Below are 14,407 nucleotides of genomic sequence, written 5' to 3'. Positions count from 1 at the left end.
AGGCTTATCCCTGGAAAGATCAAGCAGAGGGTTTTCTAAACCTGATTGATTATACAACAGCACATTTAGACCTTTGTTGTGAGGGTCAGTATAATAAGCATTCTGCTGACATTCACCATTGTGTCAGCTTTTTTCCATGGTCTATGATACTATTTGTTGGGGGGTTGACTGTTGGAGTTAATAGTCGCTATTGACAGACTACGCTCCCTTTTAATGAATGGCTCCAGCCAAGAAGCGCTATTTAAAGATTTCCTGCTGGTTCTCCAGGATTTTTCTTTTTTAGGTGGAGCACCAGGTGGTTTGTATTTAGAGAAACACAGATGCACTCTCTAAAACCCACGTTTTGGTAGTTCATGCTCAAACAAAAAGGATGGGTGTGTGACAAACAGCCCTGTCTGTCCAGGAAAGAGTTGTGGATAGAGTTTTCCTGCTGCCTAGATTGTAAAGTTTCATAAGATAAACTGATGGCAGTGATAGATCCCGCTAATAGTGGCCATATCTTTTCCCCCACCTAGGGAACTTTTTTCTCCCTTGGGCTGAACAGGGACTTTGTGTGTAGGACTGCCCATAGTCTGAGATGGAACATGTCTGAAGGCTTGAACAGACCTATTTATTGTTTGTTGGACTGTGAAGAGATTTACCCCTGCAAGGGAACTTCTTTTCTTTGTTTTTGCAGTAGCAGTGATTAATAAATGTAGGCAGAAAGCCCTTCATAGGGGCATGACTGTCCGGAGCCCAAGATGGACGCTATGCTCTGAGGCTCTGACCATCAGATTGGGCATAAGTGGCTTTAACTAACAATCCACGGCACACAACTGGAACCAGCTTCAGAGTCTCCTCTACTGAACGTCAGCATGGTGGCGAAGAGAAAAGAAGACAGTCTGCCTCAAAAGTTCACTGCATTCATGTTCAAACCCGCAGACTGGCACGGGCAAGATGGTGCCAACAGCACAGTTCTCCCTGCTAATATCTCAGCTCCTCCTCAGCCATCCCTGCCTGCAGCAACCACCTCACAACAGGATGGCCTCATGGAAGTGTCAGCCACCAAAAATAGCTCCTGTGTCTCTCCTCCCGGCACCCCGACCTCAGGGAGTCCTGCCAAAGCCAGGATGACAATGAATTCTTTAACTCCTGACATGCCTGAGGTGAGCCATCCATATTTCTCCCCTGGGCCCCAAGGTATACAAACTGATGCCATAGCTATGTTCCCAACTGCCAATCAAACTGTAATGGAAACCATGCTAAAACTTATGCTAATATCCCAGAGAAGCACACTACAATCAGACATGCTTTCCCTAATGCAGTGATTCGGACAGGATGTTACATCCCTGGAAGATAGAATCTCACATGTAGAAACAAAACTAGGGGACTGTGCATCAACTGGTAATAATATCATTGACACCCAAGCTACACAGATGGAGGAGCATAATTGGATCAAGGATAAATTGGCGGACCTAGAAGATAGATCCCTCCGGAAAAACATTAAAATCCAGGGAATATCTGAGTACAAACCCAGGATTTATCCTCTTATGTCAGAGGTCTAATCAAAACCATGCTGCCAGAGGTCATCAACCGCATACATAGGCTTCCAAAGCCCCCATATCTGCCCTACACTACACCCAGGGAAGTCATTCTTTGTATACATTTTTTCATGTCGAAAACCAACTCATGCAAGAAGCACGCTTCTCTGCCTAATCCGTATACTTACCTACAAATCTATGCCGACTTGTCACAGCATACCATGCAGAAACGCAGACAACTAAACAACATTACTAAAGCCTTGTGTAACCACAAAATTCCCTATCAATGGGTTAATCCGACAAAACTCCTGGTTACCTTCCGAGGCTCCGAGCAAGTCATCGCTTCCCCACAGGAAGCTTACAACACCTTCACTCATGGGGCATCATCCCAGATCTTATGCCGCCCAACTATGAACCACCGGAAAGGAGAATCCCATCTCCTGGTCACTTGTTGCCGCAGCACACTACCTTTAGATTGCGACTGCGTTGACTTCAAACCGCAGATATCACAAGCTACATTGCCCACCCCGATGGCCGCAGATACCACAAGCTACATTGCCCACCCCGATGGCCGTTAGCCTTCGGCTGTAAAAGACTCTTTTCCTCATGGTTCTTCCTGTGCACACATTGTGCTCATAATCCAGGAAGTTGTTCATATCCTTCAGTTACTTCAGTGCAACTTTCAGCAAGTTATCTCATTTACTGTTCTTTTTATTTTCTTCGATGACCTAGTGAAGTCTACCCTTACTGCAGTACATTAGGGAACCTTATAACATGTCAAATAAACTCCTTATAACATGTCAAATAAACTTCTATCTATCAACACCAAGGGGCTCAACCACCCCGCAAAAAGGTCATCACTCTGGAAATTAGCTATGTTGACCCAATGCACCATTATATGTGCTCAACTGACTCACTTTCATATAGTTCAGCAACCTCCCTGCTCCAACAAGAACTTTCAAAATATTTTCACAGCAAGCGCACCTGCCAGAAAGAGAGGAGTAACTGTCAAGCACACGGTCTCTTTTCAGCTCACCTCTTGCATCACTGACGAGAATGGTCTCTTCCTTATACTTCTCTGCAAGCTCAATGACTCTCCTTATACCATCGTCAATGTCTACACTCCCAATTCTCACCAAATCTGCTTTTTGAGAAAGCTTCACAAGAACATCACTACAATCCGTCAAGGATCTATTATCTGGTGCAGATATTTTAGCACACCCAAAACCCGCAGCTTGACTCCTCACACACGTCCAAACAGGGAAAACCAAGCCTAGGCCCACTCCTAAGGGACTTTCAACTATACGACCTATGGCGATGCCAGCACGCGGAAGAACACAATTTTACCTTCTTCTCCACCTGCCACAACTCCTATTTCCACATTGACCTTTTCATCACAGATCAATGGCCCCTACAAAAATGTTCTGCCTTGACCATCATGATAGCTACATGGTCTGATCACGCACTTATCTGTATTGCTATAGAGGATAATCCAAAATCCAACCCTGCCTTTCTATGGAGCATGAACTCTCACCTACTCCAATCTGCTCCCTATGCCAAAGCACTTAGAGAAGATCTGGAAGAATTTTTTGCCATCAATACTGAAAAGTTTCTGATCCTGCTGTCCTATGGGCTATGCACAAAGCATATATGCGTAGGGTATTCTTTAAACTTGATTCTAGAGCAAGGAAGGAGAGGGAGTAGCTCATTGGAAAACGTATTACTGAAATCCAGAACACTGACCTCTTAACCTTCCTAGCGGTATTTCCGAGCGTGACTCGGGGGTTAAATTTTAGAGCCAAAAGCGGTTACCTCGAGCCACACTCGGGGTTCCGCTAGGAAGATCGCTGGATCCTGGTAGAGGTTTTACTTACCTTGTCACCAGGATCCAGCGATGTATGTGGGCGGTATGCGGGCGGAGCTTCCTACCGATCGTCTGTGAGCCCCAGCTTCCGTCTCCTGCGACGTGACGTCCGCAGGGGGGTGGAACCGGCGGAAAATTCAAAAAAGTATATGCACAAACACACTGATACACTGTAATCCTATTGGATTACATTGCCAAAGTAAAATAAATTGACCTTTGATTGTCCCCCAGAGCTTTCTCCATTGCCCTTCCTGCATTTTTCCTATACATTGTGTCTGGACACTGCAGAACGACCATGGCATCAAACAAGCGCACCGGAACCTCAAAAGCGGTATATGACCTGCTGGGCAAGAGCGACAGCGATACTCAATCGCTTGCAGAGTGGAGTGACAGCGATTCATGGGGAAGTTCATCATCCGACGCAGAAAGTGATGTCAGCGATGATGCTGTGACTGTGCCGAGCGATGTGCGGACTTGGTGCGTGATCGACTGCGGTACGGAGCACGTAGCGCCCCCAAGGTTCCCGTTTACCGGAGCACCTGGTATGAAAGTGGATGTTGAGGATGACAATCCCTTGGCATACCTGCAACTTTTTTTGACCGATGAGGTTATCGAAAAAATTGTTGTGGAAACCAATCGGTACCAGGAGCAACAAGCCGCAGCGCATCGGCGGTTTTCAAGGAGCAGGATGTGGGAACACGTGACTAGAGCGGACATCTGGAAATTTCTGGGCCTAATTATTCTGCAGGAAGTGGTGGGGAAACCCCTGCAGAAGTGGTATTGGACCACCAACAAATTATTGGCCACTCCTTTTTTTGGCACCGTTATGTCGGAGTAAATTTTCGCTCATTATGAAATATTTGCACTTTACCAATAATGACGAATTTGATGAGACTTCTCATCCAGCTCTGAAGCTCAAAAAGATCTGGGACATTTACCAACTAATTTTGAAAAACTTCCAGGAGTCCTATGTCCCAGAAAAAGACATTTGTATAGAGGAAAGTCTAATGGCCTATAAAGGGAGACTCAGCTGGATACAATATATTGCGTCCAAGCGAGCACGCTTTGGAATAAAAATAATTTATGCTGTGTGAATCCAGCTCTGGATATATTTGGAATTAGGTCCTATAGACCGGGAGAGGAACCAAGTTCAACCAAAGGTTCAGCAGCTATGGGATGGCAACCGCTTCAGTTCTGACGCTGATTGAGCCTCTGCTGAATCAAGGGTACTGTGTCACCACAGACAATTTCTATACATCCCCAGAACTGTTTGAGTTCCTCCTACAACACAAGACAGATGCATATGGGACCGTCAGAGCTAACTGGCGTGACATGCCCCCCACCTTTGCCAACAAAAAACTCAAGCCCGGAGAGTTATTTTCCTGGCAGAAAGGAAAAATGTTGGCATTGAGATGACGTGACAAAAAAGATGTCTGCCTGATGAGTACCATCCATAACACCGACACTGTCATGGTACATACAAAAGGGGGAAAAGATGTTCTGAAACCGCAACTGGTCCTGGATTATAACAACACCATGGGAGGTGTGGACAGAGCTGACCAGGCCATGACTTTCGATCCGGCAATGCGGAAACAACAGAAAAAATATTATAAAAAAATATTCAGGCACCTCCTGGAACAATGTTTGTGGAATGCATTCATTCTCCTAAAAAAGAAGAGTGACAGGCCTGTGGTTCATGCAGACTTTGTGTGGAAAATTGCTGAGCTCATATTTCTCAGGCACCAAACACCAACAGTAAGTATATCCGGACGCCGTGCTGCTGGTGTTGTGAACCCCGAACGCCTGACCGGTCGTCATTTTATGGACCACATTCCACCGACGGAGAAGAAGACTGCACCCACAAGGATGTGTGTGGTTTGCTGTTCCAAGCGCGACGACACCGGGCGGAAAATCAGAAAGGAAATGCGGTACTACTGTCCAGACTGTGAGGTTGGACGTTGCGCTGTACCCTGTTTCAAAATTTTCCACACCAGGGACGTTTATTGAAGCAATATGACCACTAATATTGCATCCTTTTTGGAAAAAAAAGAAAATATTGCATCCTTGTTTGACAAAAAAAAGTGTCAGTGTTTTTGATTACATTATTTACTATAATTTATTGAATAAAAAGTGTTATTTTTTGGAAAAAAAGTGTTATTATTATATTTTATTTTATAGTTATTTATTATATTATAATTTAGGATTTTGTGTTTCAAATTTTATCATACCCAGGATGTTATAAAGAAGAATGCACAGTAAAAAGAAATCATATATAAATAGTTGGTTTGCGCTGCTCATTCTTAAGAATTACATGCAAAATAATGGTATCGCTTTCAGCACCTAAAATCGAAATCGAAAGAATCATACCGCCAGGGAGGTTAAACAAAAAATCAAGCTAGATCGCTTATGTTTAGATCTTAGAACGCTACTACTCAACAAATTCAAAAAAAACAACAAAAACGCCTAAAAATTACCTTTTATACATCAGGAAACAAAGCTGACAAGCTCCTCACCCAGCTGACTAAAGGCCATTATGGCTCTCTACTCTTGCCCATCAGCTCATGTATACTGTTCTGCCATGCTATCCAAACCGTTTCAAATCACAAATGGTACCAGGTAGTGTTGCCCCTTATCCCCCTTTATCTTCAAACTAGCTATGGAACCACTGGCAGAGAGGATACGATTTAATCATAACATATCAGGCCTCCAAATTGGCTCCACTGAGAACAAAATAAATGTATTTGCAGATGATGTAATTCTTATGTTAACACATCTGGATCCTTCCCTGGCTTCAGTACAACAAGTGCTCACTGCATTTAGTAGGGTATCTTACTACAAGGTAAATACATTAAAATCCTCCATTTTAGACCTAGGTATACATTCATCACTTAAAACCTCTTTGCAAACATCTCTACTTATGGGCAGAGGAATCCATAACATACCTGGGCATCCTCCTAACCAGGGAAACCTCATCCCTCTATCAGGCTAACTATGCACTGCTGTTGCAAACATTGTCCAAAGACCTGGAAGCTTTATCTAAGCCAATTCTCTACTTGTTAGGCCGGGTGGCTCTATTTAAAATGTTCCACAATTGCTATACCTATTCAGAACTCTCCCTATTCCCATTCCTATGTCTTATTGTCTTATTTTAGATTAATCCAATCTATAACAGGTCGTTTTTAAATGGTTAGGAATAAAGTCCAGATGTTCCTGCACCATCTTGAATAAGCATCGAAAAATGGGCGGAATAGGCCTTACGACATTAGAGACTATTACATGGCAGCTATTCTAGCATAATTTAAGACATGGTTCTCCTCACCACACCACTAGAAAGACATAAAATCCTTGCAAATAGAAAAAGGGACTTGCAGAAATGGCTACCCAGTCAGCCCACTGTTAGTCCTAAAGATCAACATCTCTCCCCTACTATCACTGCAACAGCTCTCTCATACCATTATTTTCTCCTAAAAGCTTCACCATGGCTCTCCGATACAACCACTACTTCCCTTTTTATCTGCTCCTCCAGCTCATACCAGATCTCTCTATCCACCCTTGGACTGACAGAGGCATAGTACACATACAAGATGTATACTCTCTTGACACTCTCAAACCCATTACAATGTTACAGGACATGCACTCATTGTCCACATTTGACAGATTTGTATAAATAACACATTGCTGATTACGCAGTCCCCACATACTCAAGCCTATCAACAGATTGGCCTGGCATTATCTAACTGACTGCAGAATACACAAAAGATGCAGATTGCTTTTCTACAACCTTCTCCAAGACAAAGGTATATTCCATAACCCCCCCTCTACTCAAATGAGAGGTTGAACTTGGGAAAACATTTACAGATGTTCAATTGTTAGATGTCATGGCATCTATGTATAAATCCACTCGATCATGCAACCTTTGGGAGTTTGGGAGTTGCATCATAAAGTCACCCTTAGATGGTACGTCACCCCAACTCAAATTCATAAAATGGACCCATCCACTTCTCCCACCTTAGCAACTTCTGGCTTAAAGTCTCCCAGCTGATAAGTGCAGTCACCAACTCACCCTGCAATCTTACAGCCGAACTAGCTTTAATCAACATTGAAGCTACAGAGAAACCTCACTATTCTCGCAAAGTGATTACCCACATCTTATTAGCAGATAAATTAGCTATAACACGTAAGTGGCTCTCACAAGAAGTACCTAACATAGACTCAGTAATATCTACAGTTAATACTTTTGAATGAATGTTCACTTCTAGTACTGGTAAACGCCAACAAGTAGACGTAGCTTGGTTCACCTAGTTTAACTTGTACTCTACTGCTTACAAATCAATCTACTAACTATAAGTAAAAAAAAAAAAAAAAAGCTGTTAACTACTTTGAAGATTTCCATATTCCCCTGGTAAGCCCATTTCTATGATACTGGTGTGTTTTTTTTTTTTTTTTTTTTTCTTAAGCTCTGTGTTTGTACATTTTGTATGTCTGTGTTGCCTATACAACAACACATATGCTTGTATTGAATATCCTAAAAAACTTGATTGTACCCCCATGTTGTTTTTCTTAAAAAAAATCGATAAAAACTATTGAAAGAGAAAGCCCTTTATACACACTTTGGCAACTGTTTTTTTTTTTTTACTTAAATCTGATCACCCACACTATGTATATACACATACACATATACTGTATACACATTTTATTAGGAGATCAGGTTCAGAAGGAGTGTACAGCATACTGAAAGCAAATATTACATTGGATATGTTTTGGACATTATGGTTACATTTTTGAATTTTCATATTCTGTTACCACTGGGAGAAATATGGAACCTTACTTTCTTACCCATTTATGCAATCTGATTCTTACACTGAGCAGTAAAGTACACCCTTGCAAATTGCTATGTTCTCAATCAATTAGAGTCTCTTCTTATGCCTTTGATGAATTGGCGGAATTGTACCAACTGCACTGAAGAGCTTCCATGAAAGACTTGGTTTAGCCTTTGATGAATGCTTTTTACAAGTGGCAGAACAAAAAGAGTTTGAGTATGGATAATGCTTTGAAATAATAATATGAGTTCTCGACAGGCGTGGCTGTATTTCACAGCATATGATATTTAATAAATGATTTAATGTTGGTGTAAAAATGTACAGAGAAAATACCCTACCACATAGGAATAATTTCATTTTTAAATGTTTTGCTAAATATGGTGAAGCAGGGTAAGAAAACCAATAATGACATGCCTAATTTTTAAACAATAATTTCACAACAAATACAAATGTAATTAAAAAAAAAATTAACGAACTTAACTTTCATGTGTTTGAACTTAAGAACTCTAGTTACCTGTGTAAACCATTACTGTCCATTTTTTTGCAATTATTTTGTATTTGTGACACCAAGGGGCACATCAAACTTGGAAAAAAATGTCTTTATGTATAAAATACATTATGCCTAAAATTCACATTATATTAGAAATTCATTTTTGAATTGAGATACAATTATTGTAGCAGGTTTGGAAGGCAAGACTTGTTAGCATTATATGCATTAATGCCAAAGAACTTACGGTATGTATTTACACAAGATACAAATATGTTGAGACACAACTACAGTAGCTGTTACCTACACTGTATTAGGTACTATTTGAAATGACATTACAAAAGGAATCTCTGATCTTCCACATTAGGGATAGGCGTAGCGCTAAAAAACCTATTCTACTAGGAAGTAAATTGTTGCAAATCCTCATCAGGAGGTCAAGGCCCTTCATGGAGTGGAGAATCCTGGAGTAATAGAGAGTTTATATATACAGTATGTGCAACATTTTCTTCCTAACTAATTAAATAATAGTTTAAATGTAAAGCTGCCCACAAAGACTTTATACCTTTTATATGGGGTTTGTCAGTATTTAAAAAGAAAATGTAAGCAATATCCATTTAGAAAAAACATATATTTTAGCTTAAAAAAAATACATACATATATATATATATATACACAGCCATTCATGTCTAAACTGCTGGCAACAACAATGAGTACACCCCTAAGTTAAAAAGTCCAAATTGGGCCCAAAGTGTCAATATTTTGTGTGGCCACCATTATTTTCCAGCACTGCCTTAACCCTCTTGGGCAAGGAGTTCACCAGTGCTTCACAGGTTGCCACTGGAGTCCTCTTCCACTCCTCCATGATGACATCACAGAGCTGGTGGATGTTGGAGACCTTGCGCTCCTCCACCTTCTGTTTGAGGATGTCCCACAGATGCTCAATAGGGTTTAGGTCTGGAGACATGCTTGCCCAGTCCATCACCTTTACCCTCAGCTTCTTTAGCAAGGCAGTGGTCATCTTGGAGGTGTGTTTGGGGCCAGTACCGTGTTGGAATACTGCCCTGTGGCCCAGTCTCCGAAGGGAGGGGATCATGCTCTGCTTCAGTATGTCAGGGTACATGTTGGCATTCATGGTTCCCTCAATGAACTGTAGCTCCCCAGTGGCAGCAGCACTCATGCAGCCCCAGACCATGACACTCCCACCACCATGCTTGACTGTAGGCAAGACACACTTGTCTTTGTACTCCTCACCCAGTTGCCACCACACATGCTTGACAACATCTGAACCAAATAAGTTTATCTTGGTCTCATCAGACCACAGGACATGGTTCCAGTAATCCATGTCCTTAGTCTGCTTGTCTTCAGAAAACTGCGGGCTTGTGCATCATCTTTAGAAGAGGCTTCCTTCTAGGAAGTCAGCCATGCAGACCAATTTGATGCAGTGTGTGGCATATGGTCTGAGCACTGTGCAGGCTGACCTCCCACCCCTTCAACCTCTGCAGCAATGCTGGCAGCATTCATACGCCTATATCCCAAAGACAACTTCTGGCTATGACGCTAAGCACATGCACTCAACTTCTCTGGTCGACCATGGCAAAGCCTGTTCTGATTGAAACCTGTCCCAGTAAAACACTGTTTGGCCTTGACCACCATGCTGCAGCTCAGTTTCAGGGTCGTGGCAATCTTTATGTATCAATAATTCTTTTTTTTAGACCCTCAGAGAGTTCTTTGCCATGAGGTGCCATGTTGAACTTCCAGTGACCAGTATGACAGAGTAAGAGCAGTAACACCAAATTTAACACACCTGCTCCCCATTCACACCTGAGACCTTGTAACACTAACGAGTCACATGAAACCAGGGAGGGAAAATTGCTAATTGGGCCCAATTTAGACATTTTTTCTTAGGGGTGAACTCACTTTGGTTGCCAGCAGTTTAAACATTAATGGCTGTGTTGAGTTATTTTGAGGGGACAGCAAATTGACACTGTTATACAAGCTGTGCACTTTCTACTTTACATTGTAGCAAAGTGTCATTTCTTCAGTGTTGTCACATGAAAAGATATAATAATATATCTACAAAATTGTGAGGGGTGTACTCACTTTTGTGAGATAGTGTGTGTGTGTATATATATATATATATATATATATATATATATATATATATATATATATATATATATAGTATTACAGTATAATAATGCCTAACCATATACAATTATTGTTCAGGCATTCCATTTTATACTTGTGGCATTGTGCCAGCTGAGATAAATGATCAATGACAAAATAATTGACATTAAACATACCCATAGGAGTTCCAACTCCATAACCTTTAGAATCTATAAGGCCTCCAATCTGTGTCAGGTTACAGTTGCGCTGCGTGACAAATTCAATGGTTGTTGACTCCATTAGAAAGGCATAATCAGAGGTGAGTACACGCTGGATACCTTCTTCATTATTTTTGACAAGCACCGACTGACTCCTGCTATTCATAAAGGCCCACATCTTTTCATAGGTTGGAATTTTGGATTTCTGGAAAAGATTACAAGTACCCTTTTAAATATGCAACCAAAAAGTCAACAGGAGGAGAAAACAAAAAAAAAAAAACTGTTTATACAGAAACATCTTTAATATTGCACTGGTGAATAGAATGAAATAAAATACCAATACCTAATAAAATGTGTTTGAACAGGATAAAAATAATGTATAAATGTGAAAGTACTTGGAAATCAGATGATTATATCATATATGGAGGAATTGTCATCCAAAATAATTTTTTACATTTTTTGTAAAAATCTAAATGATTGATGATGGAGTTTAAACAGGTACAAGAAAACATACGACTGTTTGAGGGGTTACCAAAATTAATATAACTTCACCCTGAAATCATCATGACTAATTAAAGATAAAATACAGCTCATGACACTTGAATGTAATATAATAAACTTGGTTATTTTAGTGCATTGACATAATTAAGGTTGAACAAGTGCACCTGTTGAAAGACCTATGTTAAAGACACAAAGACAATTCTAAAAAAAAAAATTAAAATATGGCTAAAAATCCATGTAAACAATCAGCCAAAAATTAAGAGTGTAATGCGATTTTTAAATGTATTCATAATCTTTGTTTCAATCACTACAGATTACACACACACGACACAAGATTGGTGGAACATTATATAGGTTTTCAAAAGATAAAGTACAGCAAAGGATTGGTGGCTATTTTCTTGTGAATACATTTGAACATGAGCTGCTGAGCTCTGTAAACATAGACCTTCTTTTTCCAGTGAAGCTTATTAAAAAAAAAAACACAGTTGAACAAGTGGATGCCAGGGAATATTACACTTTTAACAGGTGTCACAACAATTATGCCCTTTGGTAGATTTTTTTTTCTCAACTTCTTTTCTAGCAACAAATTGAACTGGAACTAAGAGGGAATCCCCCAAACACAGAGAACCTTTTAGAAAAAAAAAAAAGTGACAGTGTTTGTAATGTTTTCCCATTCTGTATAAAACAAAGGTCCCATAGCTGTTATAAAGTAGTAAAAAAGTACGGTATTTACAAAGCTCCATGGGCATTCTAGGTACCTCTAACATGAATGTTGTGCTTGTAAAGGTTTCTAATGGCTCCTCTGCTCCAGTAAAGAAGTATTTCTCTCCTCTCCATCTTGCTCTACCTAACTTACACCAATATCATAGTTATGTTCTATTTATGTACGGACTATTCAGGGCTCCATTTAACTCCTAATGCCCAAAACAGAGTCACTGCTGTGAAACACAGGGTGCCTGGAGCAGTATAACACAACTTTTGGCTTAAAAAAGTTGGACTTGTCTTAGGGCCCCTTTAATGGTCAACTCTACTTTTGTTTAAACATTGATATACCAAATGCAATTGCTACCATTGAAATGTTATAGTTTCATTTTACTTTCAATTTGCAGTCCACATGTTTAAAACTTCCAATTTCGTTTTTATAAATAACTTTTCTTTTCAGTTTAGCTTTTAAAGCCAGTTTTAAAAGCATAACCTTAAACAAAGACTGTCAGCCTATTTACCAAGCTTTTGGTAGCGCTCCTGAATCTCTTAAAGCAACCTTTAGCTTCAGTCTAGAAGTGAAACATAATAGAAGTATTGGCTGTAGCTTTTATCAAAACCTCTAGAAGACTTTAGCAAATGTTATTCAAAATAAGCAACTGAAACATAACACTGTTAGACCTTTTATGAAAAATATGTATTGACCTCACATTGGCAATTTAAAAAAAATGTATTTGTCAAATAGATATTACAATGATTTTCTAAATAAAATTGATTCAATTAAAGAAATGCAGAATCCAGGAATTATTTTGGCTCTAGCTCAAGTTAAATTATGTAGCTAATGCTATTTATCAAGATGAAAGACAAATTCAATTAATTTGTTTGCATGAAAATTGAATAACGCAACATCATTTCCAAGCAAACAATAGTATGGTCAGTACATATGAAAAAATACTGGCTCTGTAGAAAACATATTGTTAGAAAAAAAAAAAAAACTTGTTACAAATATTACTTCTACCATATTTTGTTTTCTTTTACATTTTATTTACAAGAAGAGGCTTAGCTGAATGTGATGACATTTGAAACAAAAACATCCTAGTGATAGAAATATTTGCTCTTTATTATTATCTAAATACTGTGATGATTATCGGTACAGATTATGTAACATACATATAGTAAGAAAACAAAGCAGTATAGAGTATATAATGTGCAATGTGTGGGGAGGTAGTTTAAAATGCACACAGTTAAGAAGCATATAGTTTACAGCAGAGCAAACAGAGTAAAGAGGGATGTTGTGTATGATGTATTTATTACACAGCAAACAAGGTATAGCTGACCAAAGTTGTAAGAGTTATAGGGGGTTGGTATATGCCTCAATGTCCAATCACCTTTTAATGTCAAATTCACTTGATTCATTTTTTGTAACCAGAATGCAGTGCCTGACCTGTCCACTGTGGTCAGCTGGGATACAACGACCAATAATGGCAGCTTTGCTATGTTCCAGCCCCTTACTATTTATCTTGGAATAATTTTGGTGAGTTAACAGTCTGTATAGGGAGTGTTAGTTACTATAAGGTGTCACACTGTGCTACACTATATTGCACTACAAATCCTGAGAAAAGTAGTGTGGTATAGTAAAAAAAAAAATATTATTAACTACTTCACCTCTTTGGGTGTACTTCATATGCGGGTGACAAACATGTTAATGGTTGCTGTAGCAGCAATAAACTTCCATTTATTTTGTTCAGCTGGACCTCAGCTATCTTGCAAACGAGATGGCAGCTATACACGAACATGATAATTTTTACAGTGCGGTTGGTTTGAGCTGGGGACCACATCAAATGTTTTCAGGATGTTGGGTGGGAGGAGATCAAGGAACATCTGTTCCCAAATCATCTCTGATGTTTATTAATTCAGAAGCACTCATCTCTGAGTGTTTCCAGTTTAAGAGCTGTAATTTCCTGACTGCTACAACCAGAGAAGCAGCTAATATAGTTGAATATGTACTTTATTTGCTGCAGTGGAGGGCAGAGAAGACATTGGGGGTCTATTAGAAACTGGGTAGGTGTCAGATCCTCTTTGTTGAGACATTAAGGTGGTATACTTTATAGTACCCTGGGACAATCTTCTAGTGACTAGGAGGATGCAGGATGGAGCACACCACTGGAGAAAGTGGTGCCACCATGTGT

The 14,407-nt window shown here is 39.8% G+C and overlaps 1 protein-coding gene across 1 annotated transcript in view; it reads right to left on the bottom strand.

Annotated features, from left to right (window-relative positions):
• Window positions 1-14,407, bottom strand: part of GRIK2 (glutamate ionotropic receptor kainate type subunit 2) — a 994,545-nt gene that overhangs the window by 81,907 nt on the left and 898,231 nt on the right. The window contains exon 14 of the mRNA XM_082249558.1: window positions 10,995-11,220. Within this exon, the coding sequence (XP_082105684.1) occupies window positions 10,995-11,220 (226 nt within the window). The remainder of the gene's footprint in view (window positions 1-10,994; window positions 11,221-14,407) is intronic.

The sequence above is a fragment of the Pelophylax lessonae genome (assembly GCF_965119305.1).
Source record: "Pelophylax lessonae genome assembly, chromosome: 3".
NCBI classification, from domain to species: domain Eukaryota; kingdom Metazoa; phylum Chordata; class Amphibia; order Anura; family Ranidae; genus Pelophylax; species Pelophylax lessonae.
Note: the sequence above shows the minus strand (reverse complement) of the source record. Positions and strands in the feature narration are given on the sequence as shown.